The sequence below is a fragment of the Schistocerca americana genome, chromosome 1 (assembly GCF_021461395.2).
Source record: "Schistocerca americana isolate TAMUIC-IGC-003095 chromosome 1, iqSchAmer2.1, whole genome shotgun sequence".
Classification (NCBI taxonomy): Eukaryota; Metazoa; Arthropoda; class Insecta; order Orthoptera; family Acrididae; genus Schistocerca; species Schistocerca americana.
In genome coordinates this window covers 727,094,592-727,116,171 of record NC_060119.1, presented here as the reverse complement: position 1 = coordinate 727,116,171, position 21,580 = coordinate 727,094,592, and the positions used below count along the sequence as shown (strand labels likewise).

Genomic DNA, 21,580 nt, shown 5'->3' with positions numbered 1-21,580 from the left:
GTATTTGGGGAGCAAAATAACTGATGATGGTCGAAGTAGAGAGGATATAAAATGTAGACTGGCAATGGCAAGGAAAGCATTTCTGAAGAAGAGAAATTTGTTAACATTGAGTATAGATTTAAGTGTCAGGAAGTCGTTTCTGAAAGTATTTGTATGGAGTACGTGGAAGTGAAACATGGACGATAAATAGTTAGACAAGAAGAGAATAGAAGCTTTCGAAATGTGGTGCTACAGAAGAATGCTGAAGATTAGATTGATAGATCAGATAACTAATGAGGGGTTACTGAATAGAATTGGAGAGAAGAGAAATTTGTGGCACAACTTGACTAGAAGGAGGGATCGGTTGGTAGGGCATATTCTGAGGCATCCAGTGATCACCAATTTAGTATTGGAGGGCAGCATGGAGGGTAAAAATCGTAGAGAGAGACCAAGAGATGAATACACTAAACAGATTCAGAAGGATGTAGGTTGCAGTAGGTACTGGGAGATTAAGAAGCTTGCACAGGATAGAGTAGCATGGAGAGCTGCATCAAACCAGTCTGTGGACTGAAGACCACAACAACAACAACAACAACATGGGGCAGGCGTACCTACTTGGAGATAGGACAGTGTGGCCTGAAAATATAGGAATGTTTTGTAAAGGGGCTTACCTACCAAAATGGAAAGAGGAAGTGCTCTCATATGGTCAACCCACAGGCAAGGTATAGGTACTGATCCTAGGGGAAAGGGACAGTATTGTGACAAATGTCACAAAATTTTGTAGGGATTATTCTGGAAAGTTTGAATTCTAGGCACAACAAGCATTATAACGTTTTATGTAAGTTCACAAGTGTCAAAAAGAAGACTTTCATTTTGCCCAGAGTTGCTCCAAACTACAACAGATAATGAAGCTAGTACATACTAAAGAAAAGGTAGTGCAAAGGATAGAAATTATAGAATACTCAAGTGTCATGAACACCTGCAGTTTACGATTGGAAATAGGGAAAGAGTCCTCACAATTCTTAAATATTAGAAAAGATGACTAAAAACATGAAAAAATGTTCAGGTTTTGTTGTCAGGGTGAAATAATAACAGAATAAAGGAACGCTCAGCTAAAGATTGTTCTAGAGAAAAAAAAAGATTGTTGTTGAAGTGAAAGATGTATGTAGAAACATGTATCAGGAAAGTATATTGTTATGATATGAAATGTTGTGAGTGATGTTATGTACATAATGATTATGTATAAAATATCGCATGTCCGATCTGGGGGGGGGGGGGGGGGGGAATGTAGTGTTTCGAGAATTTCCACATAAATTCTAGAACCACTTGGCCGTCCTTCATCTCAAACACATGATATTTTAGATGTAAGTGGGAGAAAGGAAACCTATCTACTGCACGTCAGCTGTCTGTGTGTGCAGGCCTGAGGTTTATCTTGAGAAGATGGTAGATACAGTGGTCAAATGGCACCGACAAGTACTTGTCGATCGTGCCTTGGAATTTGTAATGAAAGCACACGGCAGAACCAAGGAACTTCTGTGTTATTCTGTGCTGTTTTATAACTGTGACTATTGTTAGTGACAAAAGCACATTTTAGTTGAGAAGACTTTTAAGTAACTTTTAACTTGAACTTGCTAAAGGCAAGACATGTGTATGATTCCTGTGTAATAGAGTCGTGGTTATCAAGCCAACTCTGTTGTAAATGTAACTTAATTGTTTCTAATGTGAGATGACACGGATGACTTACAAGAAGTCAGTTGTTTATGTGAAAAGTGTGAATTTTGTTCTTTGTGGAAGTTCAAATATACCAATAGTTGTTGAAAAGTATTCTTTGAGTACCTCATTATTTCACAAAGAGAAAGAGAGAGAGAGAGAGAGAGAGAGAGAGAGAGAGAGAGAGAGAGTCTTACTTAAAGGTTCCTGTGACTAGCATCATTCTTCGGAGAAGAAGTTTGTAGAGGTTCCAGAAGCCGGCTATCCAGAGAAGAAGATCAGCTGCACGTTCCCAAATAAGTCAACTCGTGTAAGAGAAGTGGGGAGTTTGCACATTCACTTCACACACTCTTAGTCGTCAAAAACATTAGAATAGGTTAATGCTATGTTTGAATCATACTCATTCTACAATTGTAAAAAACTGAGAGGAGTGCCTCAGAATTTGTATCATTATTGGAGGCTAAACTTTCTTTCCTTGCCCAGACTCATTAAATAATTGTGATATTCAACACTGAAGTGGTTTTTCTAAATCCCCAGAGTGAAAATAAACCTCTAATGTGAATTTTATATCGAAGGGGAGAAGTCATGTTCACCAAATCTTGTGTCAGTATTCAACTAAATTCCAAATATTTATGAAGTCTCCTGCAGAATAAGGACATAAGACACTGTTGAGGGTGATTCATTTGTCGTAGGGGAATGTTGAGCCCATTGGTCCATTTGGTGACTTTTAGGAGGCATCTACTCATAGTGTCTAGTTGTTTGAATTTTGCCGTTTCTTTGTCTGCGATTCATGACGTCACAAGTAGGTCACTGATCTGCACAAGCACTTATTGCAGTTATCTGCATAATGTATTTACATAATTTCATGGTTCAACTACAAGAGATCTGTGAGAAACATGACCATATTGAACCCTCTTGCTTACTCCCACTCTCCCTCATTCCCACCTACCTCCTGCTCAAAATGCTCATTAAGAGGCAAGGACTGGACTTCACAGATAAAAGAAATAATAGTATTTGTGAAACTGATTCTGAATAGTGCTTGGGGAACATTGTTAATATCAAAAATATTTGTGCATTTGATATGCTACTGCTGACTGCCTCCATAGCTGAGTGGTCAGCACGGAAGAATGCCATGTGAAGGGCCCAGGTTCAGTTCCCGGCCACGTCAGAGATTTTTCCCCTCGGAGACTGGGTGTTGTGTTGTCTTCTCATCATAATCACTTAATCCTCATTGACACACATGTTGGCAGGGTGGCACCTTGCTATTGGTCTCCGTGACGGGAGGCCCTGACCACCTGCACAAATGCCATTGCCACTTAACGCTATCACAGTTGCTGCTACTACAACCACCTCCACCACCTAATAAAACTGGTTTGGCAACATGTTACCGTCACCCACTGCAGTTTCTTCAGTGTAAATGTATTTATACTTGTAAGAAAATTCTTCTTAACATTCAGAAGTGTTTCAGTACTGTTGCACCACCATCAGTGGACTCTGTTATTTGTACAATACATACGTTGTTACACAAGTTTTTTACACTAGGCATTAACAAATGCACATTTTAATTTCACATTCATTGAGTATATGATTGTTTGTCTCATTTCATACATAATTGTTTACAGACTTTATTCTTACACAGTTTTTATTAAAATAGTCACAATTATTGATTTTTATTGCATCTTTCTGGACTAAATTTATTGTAATGTCAGTTAGCAACCACTGATGTCTGTATGCATGTGTAAAATAAATTCTCATCTTGTGGCTGTAAAAAATTACTACAGATCATATATTCTGCTGATTGTTATTGATTGCAGTCCCTTTATGTGAAAACAAGTCAGTCACCTGTGGTGACAACAAAGCTGTAGGAGTAGTTCTTAAGGATTCGGAGGCCTTCTAAAGGAAAATAATGTGGACAAATTGTTGACTTACTGCACTGAAGAATAAGGTCTCTATTCTCTCCTCAAAGACTAGAATTTTCAAATTTGGAAACATGCATCCTTATCTACTTATGTAGTAATCTGCTTGGAATATTATCATAATGAAACCAAATTTAATTGCCTGTAGCTGTGCTACTCACACAGTAATATGCACAATTTTTTTCCTTCCTTCCTTTCTTTTTTTCACCATTGGCACAATGTGCAATTTTGTCTCTTTGTCGAGGAATGTCGTTTCTGCAAATAACAAAGTTTCCTCATATTAAAATGTCCTTGTGGAAAGACTTTCTAAATTTCAGAGAAAGGAAAGCATTCCTCTGTTTCTTGATTTGATACATAAACTGATCTTGCACCAACAATTTACATGCTGCATAACATTTTCTTCATTGATTAATGGAGGGAGAAATAAAGTATCCTTTTGATGAAATGGATGATTTTCTAAACATTTTAAACAAACTGTTACTTTAAAAGTCCCCAGGGAGATATCTATCAGAAAACTTCTAGTCTTTTCCCTTTTTTCTTTCCGCTATAATGTCTCTTGATATCGACTGATCAATATTTGTGGCAAATTGATTTGAGGTACTCGAGCTTTTGATCACAGCACATCTGTGGACGTATGCACGTAGCCACTTGGTGATGCACATTGAAATGTGTGTGTGGGGGGGATCTCCTCCCAAAGCCCTGGATCTGTGTAAACTAAATTTGACACACAAACAGCAAATTCTATGAGTATTAGCACTACGAGTTTCATAACCTCTTAGCTCTCATAGGACCGGAGATAGGGCAAAAATGTGTTTATTAGTCCCTGCTGTATAGGCTGGCTTGCACAACAGGCATGTTGTGGGGAGAGTAGTATTGGTCTGCTTTATCAGCCTAAAAGCATTGTATCGTACATGTCATGGGCAAAAAAGAGTTTTGATAGCCCGGACGTGTAGGCTGCACGGAATGACAGGCATGTTGTGAAAGTAATATTGGCCACTGCACGTCCAAATGGAATGACAGAGGGAGGCTGAGATGGATAGAAGAGTGGATGGACAGAGACAATGGGGCATGAGGGGATGGATAGGAAGAGAGGGGGATTGTGGAAGTGGGGAAAGAGAAAGGGAGGAGGAGATGGCCATGGATAGAGGAGGAGCAGGAGGAGAAGATGGATAAGGAAAGGAGGGATGAGGCAATGGATAAAGAAAGAGGCAGGAGGAGATGGATAGGGAAATGCAGGCAGGAGGAGATTGTGGGAATGGACAGGAGGAAATGAATAGAGGGAGGTGGGGAGGAGGAGCTGGATAGGGAGAGGATGGAGATGGAAAGTGAGATGTTGGCAGGAAGAGGTGGAGAATGGGGGAGGAGGCTGGAGGAAATGGACAAGGAAGGAGGGGGGAGGAGATGATGGACAGATAGAGGTAGAGGGATTAGATGGACAGAGAGAAAGTTGAGAAGGGTTTGTGGGCAACATGTGTGTCGAACATGTATGCAAGCAAAGTGATGGAGGAAAGGTGTGTGTGTGTGTGTGTGTGTGTGTGTGTGTGTGTGTGTGTGTTTGTGTTTGGGCAAACAATGGTTTTCCTGTCCCTAACACGTAGTCAGCAATTCAAAGGGGCGTGTAATATGAGAATAGAAACACCCATTGTATTGCCCACATTTCTGTGGAGACATTCACAACAAATCTGCAGATATAGGAGGGAAGGATGCATGTTGTGTGGGTAGTATTGGCATGCCTTTCAGGGGCTACACATGTGGATGGACACGGCAGAATTGGGGGGGGGGGGGGGGATGGATAGTGAGAGAGAGAGGAGGATGAGGTGGATAGAGAGATGGCTGAGGAACATAGCTCTGACAGGAGCAGAGATATGGGAAAAAGTGTTTCCTACCCCTGATATTTAGGCTGGCCTACGTGACAGTTGCTTTGTACGGGTAGTATTTGACTGCGTGCAGGGGCTAGGCATCCAGATAACTACAGCTGAGCAGTGAGAGGGGAGGAGATGGATAGCGAGAGAGGTGGGAGGATAAGGTGGACAGAGAAAAGTGGGAGGAAAAGAGGGACTCTAAGTGAGGGGGGAGGAAGTGATGGACACAGAGAGGGATGCCGATATCGGCATAGGGAGAGGTGGAGGATGAGATGCATTGAGAGAGTTGGGAGGACGAGATGGAGAGAGAGAGAGAGAGAGAGAGAGAGAGAGAGAGAGAATATGCCTCTTTCTGTGTATGATGCAAGTGCAGGTGCATGGTGTAATGCACCTCTATTTTCGTGAGGGATAGAAGATTTTTTGATACTTCTGAGATGTGCGCAATATCACTTGCATCCCTAGTTGAATGGTTGAGCAGGGTTGCAGATTAAGATGACCACAGTGAAATTTATTCAAATTTAAGAATTATACATATCAGCAGCCCTCCATCCCAAGTATTAGTTGTAAACTTGTCAATGTTAACTGACCATTTTTAAATGGAGAACAAAGACTGTGTGTTCAAAAGAACACTTGTCATCATTGTATTTTTGATACTCTAATTTTGACTCTCTTTCTAACTTGTTCTTTTATAATTATAAAACTGTTCATTTTATTTATTACAAGGATTGCACTTGACTATGTTGTTTCTATGCTTTGCAGAAAGGAAACTGAGATTCAACCGTTGTACCAGCTGGCTGCAAAACATGCCCCAGGAGAAAGTGAGTTCTTTTCTGTGGTAGAATTGCGTAAATTACAATCACATTATGTGAATAATGTTGTAAATTAAGCCTTTGTAAGCATTATTGCAAATGCTCTCAAAATGGGCATTCACAGACCTCCGGGACCTCAGTTGTTAAATATATTTGAGTCATGTAAACTACTTTCATTACATTCTTGGGGATGTCAGTCTGCGCCCCAATAAATTGTATCTGTTTTATGGCCATGTGTTTCCTTGTGTTCCTAGTTAGAACAGTGAGAGAGTAAGATCTTCTGTTGCCTTTATCAAACTTTCTTGTTTCAGTTTTAAATTATTTAGATTTTCAATATTTATTTTATTTATTACTTGCTTTTACTCAGTATTGTAAGTTCTCATAGTTCATCTCTTAACTATTACGACAGGTGCTGTGGTTCATGATTTAGGATATTAGTTCTTAGAAATAATTTGTTGTTTCAGTTTACCTTGATAAACAACATATAGTGTGGATGTGAGTGATCATTATATATTTCATTTACTTTCAGTATTATAAAATACTTTACTACTGCTGTTATGGCATATGATATAATTTGTCTTTTACAAACACAACACTTTGAAACACTTATGGAAATAAAATTTTGTTTTTGAATTAGAAGTGCATCACTTTTTCATGTAACAAGTTTGCCTAGTGTCTCTAATTTGCCAAGCTGTTTTTGTTTCAGACATAAGCAATACTTTATCTCAGCCTCCTGAAATGCGAGGGTCCGTGAAGTTATTGGATGATAATTTGCAAGTACTGCAGGATGCCATACTGGAATATCTTCTGGACCAGGGCAATAATGAGTTCCTTGTTGTAGGTGTTGTGGGCTCATTGGGTGTTGGTAAATCTACCCTCATGTCGCTGTTAGCTGGTGGACAGTAGGTGACAGATTTTTATTTATTTATTAAAAGAGTTAATTTAGTTTCATATGTGTTAATCATGATGTGCTGTGAGACTTTATTTACATAATGCTACAATATAGTACCAATAACCTTTTCTCAGAATTGTTAATTTAGCTCTGAAATGCCTGGGAACCATATAATAGTGTGCAATAAATAAATAAATAAATAAATATCTTGCAAGGAAACATGTGTAAGGTGTATCAAAAATTTGATCTCCAGTTCACTGATAGCAACTAAGTAAGATCACAATGAGACTGCTTATCATAAATAAATAATTCTGATTGTGTGGTGAGTTTTGTAATTGTAATTTACAAATAATAAAGATTTCAAGCACAATTATGGTGCACCGAGCGAGGTGGTGCAGTGGTTAGACACTGGACTCGCATTCGGGAGGACGACGGTTCAATCTCGCGCCCGGCCATCCTACATCTACATCTATACTCCGCGAGCCACCTTATGGTGTGTGGCGGAGGGTACTTATTGTACCACTATCTGATCCCCCCTTCCCTGTTCCATTCACGAATTGTGCATGGGAAGAACGACTGCTTGTAAGTCTCCGTATTTGCTCTAATTTTTTGGATCTTTTCGTTGTGATCATTACGCGAGATATATGTGGGCGGTAGTAATATGTTGCCCATCTCTTCCCGGAATGTGCTCTCTCGTAATTTCGATAATAAACCTCTCCGTATTGCGTAACGCCTTTCTTGAAGTGTCCGCCACTGGAGCTTGTTCAGCATCTCCGTAACGCTCTCGCGCTGACTAAATGTCCCCATGACGAATCGCGCTGCTTTTCGCTGGATCATGTCTATCTCTTCTATTAATCCAACCTGGTAAGGGTCCCATACTGATGAGCAATACTCAAGAATCGGACGAACAAGCGTTTTGTAAGCTACTTCTTTCGTCGATGAGTCACATTTTCTTAGAATTCTTCCTATGAATCTCAACCTGGCGCCTGCTTTTCCCACTATTTGTTTTATGTGATCATTCCACTTCAGATCGCTCCGGATAGTAACTCCTAAGTATTTTACGGTCGTTACCGCTTCCAATGATTTACCACCTATGGCATAATCGTACTGGAATGGATTTCTGCCCCTATGTATGCGCATTATATTACATTTATCTACGTTTAGGAAAAGCTGCCAGCTGTCGCACCATGCATTAATCCTCTGCAGGTCCTCCTGGAGTACGTACGAGTCTTCTGATGTTGCTACTTTCTTGTAGACAACCGTGTCATCTGCAAATAGCCTCACGGAGCTACCGATGTTGTCAACTAAGTCATTTATGTATATTGTAAACAATAAAGGTCCTATCACGCTTCCCTGCGGTACTCCCGAAATTACCTCTACATCTGCAGATTTTGAACCGTTAAGAATGACATGTTGTGTTCTTCCTTCTAGGAAATCCTGAATCCAATCACAAACCTGGTCCGATATTCCGTAAGCTCGTATTTTTTTCACTAAACGTAAGTGCGGAACTGTATCAAATGCCTTCCTGAAGTCCAGGAATACGGCATCAATCTGCTCGCCAGTGTCTACGGCACTGTGAATTTCTTGGGCAAATAGGGCGAGCTGAGTTTCACATGATCTCTGTTTGCGGAATCCATGTTGGTTATGATGAAGGAGATTTGTATTATCTAAGAACGTCATAATACGAGAACACAAAACATGTTCCATTATTCTACAACAGATTGACGTAAGCGAAATAGGCCTATAATTATTCGCATCTGATTTATGACCCTTCTTGAAAATGGGAACGACCTGCGCTTTCTTCCAGTCGCTAGGTACTTTACGTTCTTCCAGCGATCTACGATAAATTGCTGATAGAAAGGGGGCAAGTTCTTTAGCATAATCACTGTAGAATCTTAAGGGTATCTCGTCTGGTCCGGATGCTTTTCCGCTACTAAGTGATAGCAGTTGTTTTTCAATTCCGATATCGTTTATTTCAGTATTTTCCATTTTGGCGTCCGTGCGACGGCTGAAGTCAGGGACCGTGTTACGATTTTCCGCAGTGAAACAGTTTCGGAACACTGAATTCAGTATTTCTGCCTTTCTTCGGTCGTCCTCTGTTTCGGTGCCATCGTGGTCAACGAGTGACTGAATAGGGGATTTAGATCCCCTTACCGATTTTACATATGACCAAAACTTTTTAGGGTTCTTGTTTAGATTGTTTGCCAATGTTTTATGTTCGAATTCGTTGAATGCTTCTCTCATTGCTCTCTTTACGCTCTTTTTCGCTTCGTTCAGCTTTTCCTTATCAGCTATGATTCGACTACTCTTAAACCTATGATGAAGCTTTCTTTGTCTCCGTAGTACCTTTCGTACATAATTGTTATACCACGGTGGATCTTTCCCCTCGCTTTGGACCTTAGTCGGTACGAACTTATCTAAGGCGTACTGGACGATGTTCCTGAATTTTTTCCATTTTTGTTCCACATCCTCTTCCTCAGAAATGAACGTTTGATGGTGGTCACTCAGATATTCTGCGATTTGTGCCCTATCACTCTTGTTAAGCAAATATATTTTCCTTCCTTTCTTGGCATTTCTTATTACACTTGTAGTCATTGATGCAACCACTGACTTATGATCACTGATACCCTCTTCTACATTCACGGAGTCGAAAAGTTCCGGTCTATTTGTTGCTATGAGGTCTAAAACGTTAGCTTCACGAGTTGGTTCTCTAACTATCTGCTCGAAGTAATTCTCGGACAAAGCAGTCAGGATAATGTCACAAGAGTCTCTGATTTAGGTTTTCTGTGATTTCCCTAAATCGCTCCAGGAAAATGTTGGGATGGTTCCTTTCAAAGGGCACGGCCGACTTCCTTCCCCGTCCTTCCCTAATCCGATGAGACCAATGACCTCGCTGTCTTGCCTCCTTCCCCAAACAACCCAACCCACAATTATGGTGCAGAAACAAAGACTTTTTCCTTGCACTGTCATCAAGAATTGTAGTTTGTCTGCAGCTAACGTATTATATTGTAATGAAACACTTATTGATTAGATTTGCGAGAAGTGATTAGTAGATAATGGACAATAATTTTTCAGCAGTTTATGGAATTTACTATAATTTTTATATTGTGGGATTAATATGGATATGAACAAATTAATCTAAAGATGTTTGTATGATAATGTTGCTCTGCAGTCTTTTTCTTTGTATAAGTTTATTTTTTAGGCTTTCATACCTTGTTTCCAGGTTTAAAACTTTGTGATCTGACAACCCATTATTAATCCTTTGTAACATGCCCTTGAACTTACAGGCTGTTGATGAAAATAGTGTTTCTGCTTCAGATAGTGGATCTCCAAAACTCTGTTTGTACTATACTAAGTGCATGTAGCACATACTTTAACATCCACTCCTCACCCATCGTGAAGCCATTAAAGGTGCATTTATGTGGTCTTATTTTTCGGCAATTTGTGGTCATAGTAATATTGCCAACAATGTAGCCGGAATATGGCAGCTATAATTGGCAGTATTCTGGTATGGTTGAACAATAGTGCTGATGGAACAGGCAGGTAGTTGCCAATGTAGTACTGAGGTGTTGTCCATCAAGGATATATCTTCTACGTCCTCATCTGCATTAGCTCCCCGTCCCCTTGCTTTCCCGCTCTCTCTCTCTCTCTCTCTCTCTCTCTCTCTCCCTCCCCCCCCCCCCCCCCCGCCCCCCCCGCCCTCTCAGGGGGCTCAGCATTTAGTTACTGGGTCCGGGCTTGGCGACCCTGGGGTCCCTGAGCTGGGGACTGGGAAGCACCACCACTCCTTAATACCGTAAGCTCTGAGTGTGCTTCAACGACCACCTTAAGGTGCGACGGTGGAACGTTGTACAGTATAGAGCCCGGGGATCTTGGCTTAACTGCCTGGGTTGCAAGGATGGTATAAACCTCTATAAAAAAAAAAAAAACGCAATCTCAAGGTGTGCTGCGCGCCGAGGAGACGCATGGCTGTTGAGGTAGAACAGTTGCTAGTGGGCGACCTCTGGGGAACCACCTGCCCCCACCTCCTCCCCCCCCCCCCCCCCCCCCCCCGGTTGTATTAGGCTTACCCAGGGGCAAGCAGGGCTCTGACTGCTCTGTCTGGGTGGACATTCCTTCCCCTAGCTGCTCGTGGGACCACCATGAAATGAAATACGAATAGTGCGCAAGCACGAGTCTCTAAGAAAGGAAAGTTCAATGCTTTACTGTATGACCCCCAATCGTTCCCTTCCCTATCCACACCAGGGGAGGAACGGCGGTCTAAATTACCTGGTGAGGTGTATTCTCCTCAATTTCTGGTTTGCAGCCAAAGAGATGGGACTCATTTCTGACCACTAAGCCTCAGTTTTTTGTGGAAAACTTAGAGGTCAAGTTTGGAGAAGTTAAGGGCATGGCTAAAATGAGGTCTGGAGCAGTCCTCATACAGACAGCATCTCCAGCACAGTCACAGGCATTGCTTGCTTGTGACAAGATCGGTGATGTTGCTGTCTCCATTACGCCTCATAAGAGCCTCAATATGGTTCAGGGACTTGTATTTCATTGTGACCTGTTGTTGCAGTCTGACGATGAACTCCGTGCAAATCTGGAATGCCGCCGTGTCCACTTTGTATGATGTGTCTTCAGGGGACCTAAAGATAATAGGGTTGTCACTGGCACCTTCATCTTGGCTTTCGAGGGAGTCACCCTGCCCAAGAAGGTCAAGGTGATGATATATCGATGTGATGTTAAGTCTTACGTCCCTCTTCCCATGCGCTGCTTTAAGTGCTGAAGGTTTGGGCATATGTCATCGAGATGTGACGCCGACCCTACCTGTCGGGATTGTGGACGTGCCTCCCACCCCAACGTCCCGTGTTCGCCGCCCCGTTTGTGTCAACTGCGGACAGAAACATTCACCTTGCTCGTCAGACTGCGCAGTTTATCAAGAAGAACGGAAGATTATGGAGTATAAGACCTTGGACAGACTCACTTACACAGAGGCTAAACGCAAGTACGACCGGCTTCACCCTGTGCACATTTCCTTGACATTTGCTGCAGCAGCTTCGATGTCGCCATCCCTGGCAACGAGCCCCCTAGCTCAGCTGCTTTTTGTGGGCCCTCCAGCCTGGCCGTCTATTTCTGCCCCCCAGGTAGTTGGGGGAACACCCTCTTCTGTTGCTCCCCTGTTATCAACATTGGGAGTAACAACCCCCCCTCCTTTGAGGACTTCAGTCCCCACCTATGAGCTGGGGAAGTGCCCGCCTCCTCCGGCTCCGCTCGCGCGGAAGCAATCGCTTGGTGCCCTCCCTTCCACGCTTACTGCCCCTCCAGATGTCACCCAGTGGCTGAAAGAGCCACCACCTGAGGGCCTTCCAGGTCTTTCTCGGTCCATAAGACTGGGTCGGAAAAACCCACCCAGCCTGATAAACCGAAGGGCAAACGGGACCCTACCAAAAGAAGAAAAAGCAGAAGGAGAAGGACATAGAGACAGAAAAGGAGATCACCACTGCCCCTGAAGATGATGTGGAGCATCTAGCGTCCCCTCAGGATCTAGATGTTGCTCACCCCACAGCTCCTATGGAAGTTGATCAGGCTACTTCGCAATCGGTGGCAGCGAGCACTTTTAAGGCATAACCTAACCCCCCCACATTCTTTCATGTCTTCACGGTCGGATACCATTATCCTTCAGTGGAACTGCTGTGGTTTTTTCCACCACCTTGCTGTGTTGAAACAGCTTTTGTGCCACTTCCCTGCCACGTGTTTGGCCCTGCAGGAAACCAAGTTTCCTGTTAGGCGGACCCCCTCCCTCCATGGCTACCGGGGTTACTGTAAGAACCATGTAGAATACGACAGGGTGTCTGGCGGTGTCTGTGTTTATGCTCTTCCCACTGTTACTAGTGCCCCTGTGCCACTTCACACGGCTCTCGAGGCTGTGGCTGTTAGAATCCGGGCAGGAATGGAGCTTACCACTTACCATCTGTTCCCTCTACCTTCCCCCACATGAGGTTGTCCCTCTTGCCGACCTAGCTGCCTTATTCGCCCAGCTCCCCCCACCATTCCTCCTTTTGGAGGACTTTAATGCCTACCACCCTTTATGGGGTGGGGCCCAGATCTCGGGCCAGGGTAGGAACGTTGAGGCTCTCTTGGCACAGCAGGACATTTGCCTCCTTAACAGTGGTGCTCCCATATATTTTAGCTTGACTCATGGCACATACTTGGCCATTGACCTCTCTCTTAGTAGCCCAGGTTTTCTTCCATACCTCAGTTGGAGGGTCCACGATGGCTTCTGTGGTAGCGACCACTTTCCTATTCTGGTTTCTCTTCTTCACTCCCAACCCCCTGACCAGCCGCCGTGATGGTCTCTTCGTGGAGCTGATTTGGCAGCCTACATCTCAACTACTATGGCCATTGCTCCACTTTCTGGTGACATTGATTTGGCAGAGGACTAGGTCACTATGGCCATTGTTTCTGCTGCCGAGGCAACTGTCCCCTGCTCTTCAAGTACCCTAAGGCATAAGTCAGTCCCTTGGTGGACACCAGAGATTGCAGAAGCTATCTGGGACCGCCGGCGAGCCCTGCAATGACTCCAGCGTCATCCTTCCCTAGAGAATCTGGTTGCCTTTAAATGGCTGCGGGCCCGGGCTCGGCGGTTAATCCGGCAGAGCAAACAGGACTGCTGGGAACGATATGTTGCCACCATAGGTTCTCGCACCTCCCCATCTCAGGTGTGGTCGCGGGTTCGGCACATTTTTGGCTTTTGCCCTCATGCGTTTGTCCCTTGCCTTTCTCTTCGGGGTACACTTTGCACTGACCCGATCGCCATCGCCGAACATCTGGCAGAGTACTTCACTTGTATTTCTGCGACAGCAGGCTACAGCGCAGAATTCCATGCCATTAAAGAGCAGGCTGAGTGTACGCAGTTGTCATTTCGCACGCACTGTTGGGAACGATACAACACCCCGTTTAGTGAATGGGAGTTCCGGAGTGCTCTTACAGCTTGCCCTGATACCTCACCAGGTCCAGACCAAATTCACAACCGGTTTCTTCGCCATCTCTCAGCGCACTGTCAGGGTGAATTACTCGCCCTGTTTAACCGCATCTGGAAGGAGGGCGTTTCCCCAACTCATTGGCAAGATAGCATTACCATCCCAGTGCTGAAACCTGGTGCCGATCCGCTGGTGGTTGATAGCTGTCACCCTATCAGCCTTACCAATGTTATGTGCAAATTCCTGGAACGGATGGTGAGTCAGCGGCTCATGTGGATCCTCGAAGCTCGGGGCCTCCTAGCCCAGCAACAGCAACAGCAGGGCTTCCGTCAGGGCCGCTCAGCGATCAACAATCTTGTCATGCTAGAGTTGGCTATTCGTACAGCTTTTACTTGGTGAGAACATCTAGTTGCTGTTTCCTTTGATCTTCGGATGGCGTACGATACCACCAGGCGCCATCATATCCTTGCTATGCTGCATGAATGGGGCTTACGGGGTCCACTTATGATTTTTCTACGGAATTTTCTCTCCAATCGCTCCTTTTGGGATAGGGTTGGCACATCTTTTAGCTCTGCTCATATTCAGGAAAACGGTGTCCCGCAGGGCTCGGTTCTCAGTGTTCCCCTCTTTTTGGTGGCGATTAATGGTCTTGAGGCTGCAGTGGGCTCATCAGTCTGTTCCTCTCTATATGCCAATGACTTTTGTTTTTATTACAGTTCCCCAAGCATCAGTGTCGCTGAACGGCGGCTGCAGGGAGCTATCCGTAAGGCACATTTTTGGGCATCCAACCATGGTTTTCAGTTCTCAGCATCTAAGACTCGAGTGATGTATTTCTGTCGTCGTTGAACGGTCCACCTCCATCCAGAGCTCTACCTTGCCAGTGAACTCCTTCGTATTGAGGAGATGCATCGCTTTCTTGGCATGCTGTTTGATGCTCAGCTCACTTGGACACCTCATCTTCGCGAGCTTAAACAACGGTGCTGGCGGCACCTCAACATCCTTCGCTGCCTCAGCCACACCGTTTGGGGGGCTGCACGAACAACCCTCCTACAGCTCTATAAGGCCTTAGTCCAGTCCCGTCTTGACTACGGGAGCGTGGTATACGACTCAGCAGCACCTTCAATGTTGCAGATCCTCGACCCGATTTTCCATTGTGGCGTCAGACTGGCGACAGGTGCCTTCTGCACTAGTCTGGTGACTAGCCTTCTTGTAGAAGCTGGAATCCGTTCCCTATGATTCTGCCGACAACAGTTCCTTGCGTCATACATCACCCGCGTCCATGCCTCACCCGACCACCCAAACCGCAGGCTCCTTTTTCCATCTTCTGCGCTCCCCTCCCCACGACAGTGGCCTAGGTTGGGTCTCCTGATAGGGGTCTGCGTTCATTTCCTTCTCTCGTCACTATAGAGTTCTTTCCCCTTCCTCCATCCTTCTGGCCCTCTTCTTCTACCCCTCCTTGGTCCCTCCCTCGCTTGCGGCTTTGCTTGGATTTGTCCTGCGACTCCAAGTCCTCCGTTCCACCTGCCAGTCTTCGTCAACAATTCCTGGCTCTTCTTGCCTCGTTTCGCGATGCAGATGTAGTCTACACCGATGGTTCTGTGGTCGATGGATGTACTGGGTTTGCTTTCATCCACGGCGACTACGTTGAGCAGCATTCTGTGCCTTATGGGAGCAGTGTTTTCACTGCAGAGCTGGTTGCTCTTTATCGTGCAATCGCTCACCTTTCCTCCAGTCCTGGGGAGTCATTTGTCGTAGGCAGTGACTCCCTGAGTGGATTGCAAGCACTTGACCAGTGTTTTTTCTCGGGACCCTGTGGTGCGCAGCATTCAAGATGCTGTTTTTGCTCTCGCTGAGTGTGGTCGTTCAGCGACGTTTGTGTGGACCCCGGGCCACATCGGCATTCCAGGAAGCGAACGTACCGATCGGTTGGCCAAGCAGGCCACCTCTTTGCCACCCCTGGAGCTTGGTCTCATGGAAAGAGACCTCCGGTCAGCCCTACATCGCAAGGTCCGCGATGTCTGGAGCTCTGAATGGTCTGTCTTGAACACACCAAATAAGCTCCGCAAGGTCAAGTCGTCCATGGCCGTATGGAACTCATCTTTGAGGGGCATGCATAGGGACTCAGTTGTTTTCTGCTGTCTCCGAATTGGACATACACGGTTGGCCCACAGCTATCTCCTTCTTCAGGAGAACCCGCCCAAGTGTCGCTGTGATGCAGGGCTGACAGTGGTCCATCTTTTGATGGACTGCCCCCTTTTAGACCCCTTGCGGCAGTCCTTTAATTTACCAGCTGCACTTCCTTTAATTCTCGGTGATGATGCCTCTATAGCTGACTCATTTTTAAGTTTTATCCGTGCAGCTGGGTTTTATCACTCCCTCTAGTGTGGGGGCTCGCGCATGATTTCTCAGGCTACACCCACTCCAGTGACTTTTAATTGTGACGTGGATACCAAAATAGTGTCTTTTATGGTAACAAGTTGTGTTGGTACTCTATCAATGCTTTCCAGCTGGAGGTTCTTCATTTGTCGTTGAGTGGTTGACCTTTTCACCTGATCCATCAACCACTGTAGTCTGTTTTACTCTAGTTAACTATTTCCTCTGCTCCTTTTAAGTGTCCTCTATTGTGTGTTACTGCGGTGTTCATTTTAGCTCTGTACCCCCTTGGTGTTCCCTCCCTCTGGGTGCAGAGGTTACGCTTTTACTGTATAGGCCTGTTACAAGTATGTCTGTTTGGAACTAGGGACTGATTACCTCCATGTTTAGCCCCCATCAAACCCCAAAACCTACCCCCCCTCACCCCCACCCCCCCCTCTCTCTCTCTCTCTTTCTCTCTCTCTCTCTCTCTCTCTCTCTCTCTCTCTCTCTCTCTCTCTCTCACACACACACACACACACACACACACAGCCTTGATTAGTCATTCCCCTGCCAACAGTGATGCAGTGCCTAGTCACGTAGACCAGCGTTATTCTGCTTCAGTATGAAAGTCTGGATGTGAATGTGGAGGCACTCAATTTGTTTGTTGTGCACAAGAATGCAAAAGTGGGCAAATGAGACAACCCTGAATTCCAAGAATGTGATATGTACAGCTGCAACCAGAGCTACGGAACACAAAAAATAATATACAGAGACTGAAATCTGAACAGGACATTTTCACTGCTATGGTCATAATAAAAAATGTGTTTTAAGTGAGCCATAATTTCATTGTACTTAGGTTCTTAAGACATCTAAACTGCTTTTTAAGATGTCATTGAAATGAAAGATGCTATGTATGGCAGTGTGCTCAGCAAAAGAGTGGTCCTCTTGTTTCTTGGCCACAGTTTGCCAGTGGCCATTCATGCGGGCAGACAGCTTGTTGGTAGACATGCCCACATTGCCCACATAGAATTCAGCACACTGGTTGTAGCTTAGCTTGTACATCACATGACTGGTTTCACAAGTAGCCCTGCCTTTGATGGGATAGGTGATGTTTGTGACTGGACTGGAGTAGGTGGTGGTGGGAGGGTGTGTGGGACAGGTCTTGCATCTCGGTCTATTACAGGGGTATGAGCCATGAGGTAAGGGGTTGAGAGCAGGGTTGTGTAAGGATGGGCGCGTATATTGTGTAGGTTCGGTGGACGGTGGAATACCACTGTGGGCGGGGTGGGAAGGATAGTGGGCAGGACATTTCTTTTTTCAGGGCATGACGAGAGGTAGTTGAAACCCTGTGGAGAACGTAATTCAGTTTCTTCAGTCCTGGGTGGTACTGAGTTACGAAGGGAATACTCCTCTGTGGCTGGATGGTGGGACTTTATGAGGTGGTGGAAGACTGGAAAGAAAAGGCACGGGAGATTCATTTTTGTACAAGGTGAAGGCTTCAGTGAGACCCTCAGTATATTTTGAGAGGGACCGCTTGCCGCTGCAGATGCGACAACCACAGGTGGCTAGACTGTATGGGAGGGACTTCTGGTATGGAATGGGTGGCATCTGTCAAAATGGAGGTATTGCTGGTGGTTAGTAGGTCTGATATGGACGGTGTTACTGATGTAGCCATCTTTGAGGTGGAGTCAACATCTAGGAAGGTGACATGTTGGGTTGAGTAGGACCAGGTGAAGCACATGGGAGAGAAGTTGTTGAGGTTCTGGAGGAATGTGGACAGGGTGTCCTCACCCTTGATCCAGATCGCAAAGATGTCATCAATGAATCTGAACCAGGTGAGGGGTTTAGGATTCTGGGTGTTTAGGAAGGATTCCTCTAGATGGCCCATGGAAAGGTTGACATAGGATGGTGCTATGTGGGCGCCCATAGCTGTACACCAGATTTGTTCGTAGGTAATGCCTTCAGAGGAGAAGTAATTGTGGGTAAGGATATAGTTGGTCATGGCGACTAGGAATGAGGTTGTTGGTTTGGGATCTGTCGGGCGTTGGGAAAGGTAGTGTTCAATAGCATTAAGGCCGTGGGCATTAGGATTGTTAGTGTAAAGAGAGGTGGCATCAATAGTGACGAGCAGGCACCATGTGGTAAAGGAACAAGAATTGTGGAGTGTCAGTGGAGGAGATATCTGGTATCTTTTATATAGGAGGGTAGGTTTCGGGTAGTAGGTTGAAAGTGTTGATCTATGAGAGTGGAGATTCTCTCAGTGGGACACAGTAACTGGCTATAATGGGGTGTCCTGGGTGGTTAGGTTTATGGACTTTAGGAAGCATGTATAAGGTAGGAGTGGAGGTATCTCATCAAAGGCAGGGCTTCCTGTGAAACCAGTCATGTGATCTACAAGCTAAGCTGCAACCACTGTGCTGCATTCTATGTAGGCATAACAACCATGAATAGCCACCGACAAACTGTGGCCAAGAAACAAGCAGACCAACCTGTTGCTGAGCATGCTGCTAAACATGACATCCTTCATTTCAATGACTGCTTCACAGCCTGTGCCATATGGATCCTTCCCGCTAACACCAGCCTTTCTGAATTGTGCAGGTGAGAACCTTCCCTGCAATACGTCCTACGTTCCCATAACCCTCTTGGCCTCAACCTTCGTTAGTTACTATCCTCAACCATCCAGCCCCTTCCCTGTTCCCATTCCAGCACTACACAGTCGTCATTCCGCCATCACACCTAGTCGTTTTACTTCTCTCCTTTTCTGCAACTCTCCCCTCCCCTCCCCCTCCCCACCTCTCCCCTGCCCTCTGCCTGACCTGCAGCAGTACAGTGTCCGCCACCCCTACCATACTATCCCTCCTCCTTTGCCCCAGCCTCCTCCTTACCCCCACTCAGTCGCCACTCGCATCATGCACTGGTGATGCTGCTCGCAGTTTCAGTTGTCTGAGACTGCATTTGTGTGTGTGAATTGCATTTTATTTTGTGTGTGTGTGTGTGTGTGTGTGTGTGTGTGTGTGTGTGTGTGTGTCGGTCGTTTATTTTTTACAAAGGCCCTACTGGCCGGAAGCTTTATTTATTTGTGACAGTCTTTTTGTTGTGCGTATCTGCGACTCAGCATCTCTGCTATATGGTGAGTGGCAGCTTTCGTCTCATAATATTGTTACATTCCATCCTGGATTTTCCATTGTTTGGTTTTTTACGATTTATCGGTCGTGTTTAATGGGCAGCAACTTGCCAACTGTGTTATTGTTATATTACATTATTTGTATACACTTTTCACATTCAATGGGCAACGGCCTTGCTGCAGTGGATACACTGGTTCCCGTGAGATCACCGAAGTTAAGCGCTGTCGGGCGCGGCCGGCACTTGGATGGGTGACCATCCAGCCGCCATGCGCTGTTGCCATTTTTCGGGGTGCACTCATCCTCGTGATGCCAATTGAGGAGCTACTCAATCGAATAGTAGCAGCTCTGGTCAAAGAAAACCATCATAACGACCGGGAGAGCGGTGTGCTGACCACACGCCCCTCCTATCCGCATCCTCAACTGAGGATGACACGGCGGTCGGATGGTCCCAGTGGGCCACTTGTGGCCTGAAGACGGAGTGCTTTTTTCACATTCAATAACTCTAGTCCTAGATGTATCACATTCATGAATTTACTAGTTGTCTCACTATAATGGGGAACCTCAGTAAAATATTAACATAAGCAGTTGTGTAAAATAAGGGAAAGGCAACCACTTACTGGTAGAGGACTTGTGTGTGGCACACAGAAACATATAATAGAAAACATTTAACTTTCTAGCTCTCTTGGTCTTAAGAGTATACACATTCACACACCCAGAACGACACAAGCTACCTCAATGTACAAGACTGATTATTGAATGTCGATTATCAAAAGTTGTTACCTCAGTAAATGGAAGTGACGAGCGGGTGGGAAAGGACGCATGACGCAAGGACGAGTGAGGCAGGTCTTTGCCCAGATGACTCAGCAGCTGCACAACAAAATGAAAGGAGTTCAGAGAGTAAGAGTATATAAGGGATAGAGAGGGGGGGGGGGGGGGAGAGGAAGGTAAGAAAGGAGGGGAAGCTGCTGATGAGGAGGAAGAGATTGATTGTTTGGTATCAAACATCAAAGGTAGTTGCCTGGGTAGATAGAGGTGAAGAGTTGGTGGGAAAAGGACACATGAGGCAAGGAGGCAGTAGCAAGGTAGTGTGAGGCATGTCTTTCTCCAGATCACTCAGCTGCTGCACAACAAGGTGAAAGGAGTCCAGTTCAGGGAGTAGAGCATATAAGGGACAGAGAGAGGGAGTACAGCGTAGGAAAGAAAAGGAAGGTGGTGATGGGGAGGGGGGGGGGGAGGGAGAGGGGGAGAGAGAGAGAGAGAGAGAGAGAGAGAGAGAGAGAGAGAGAGAGAGAGAGAGAGAGGGGGGGGGGGCATGGGAGCAGTGGAAGGTGGGAGAAGGCAGTACATGATCTGGATGGGAAAGGATTGGTGTAGGCACAAGAGGAAAGAAGTGGTGGATGGGGAAAGGTAAGGTAAGGTAGTGGTAAACAAGTTAGCGGAGATTTAGGCTAGGGGGATTGCAAGAGTGCAGGATATGCTGGAGAGACAACTTTCACCTACATCGTTCAGAGAAACTTGTGATGGAAAGGAGTATTCAAGTGGCCCATGTAGTGAAGCATCTGTTGAAGTCATTAAGCTTTTTCAGCAAGTGCATGATCACGTTTGTGCTTTGCCACAGTTTAACAGTGGCCAATCAGCTGGTTCTGTAGTATGAATTAATAGTCACTAAAGATTTAAAACCTAAACATTTGAAGTGTCGTGTAAAGCATTCAGATATTTGCTTGGTATAACCTTTTGATCTTCTAGGCCTCATTGTGAAATCCTCTTTCCCATCATTGTGGTGCTCACTTGTGCTTGTGTAGCTCACAGGGAATTCATTTGCTCTTTCTTTACTAAGCCACTTCTTCTGATGTGGTATAAACCATTGCAAACCTCTTAACTGTCCATTAACATGTTGCTCCCACTTTAGTTATAATTTAATGGTTTTCATCCAGATTATGTTAATTTCTGAAATATTTACAGCTTCTAAT

At 45.1% G+C, this 21,580-nt stretch overlaps 1 protein-coding gene across 2 annotated transcripts in view; it reads left to right on the top strand.

Annotated features, from left to right (window-relative positions):
* Nucleotides 1-21,580, top strand: part of LOC124545114 (protein SMG9) — a 99,767-nt gene that overhangs the window by 22,807 nt on the left and 55,380 nt on the right. For both annotated transcript variants that reach the window (XM_047123941.1, XM_047123933.1), the window contains exons 3-4: nt 6,227-6,285; nt 6,983-7,178. In XM_047123941.1, coding sequence (XP_046979897.1) covers nt 6,227-6,285; nt 6,983-7,178 — 255 coding nt within the window. The remainder of the gene's footprint in view (nt 1-6,226; nt 6,286-6,982; nt 7,179-21,580) is intronic.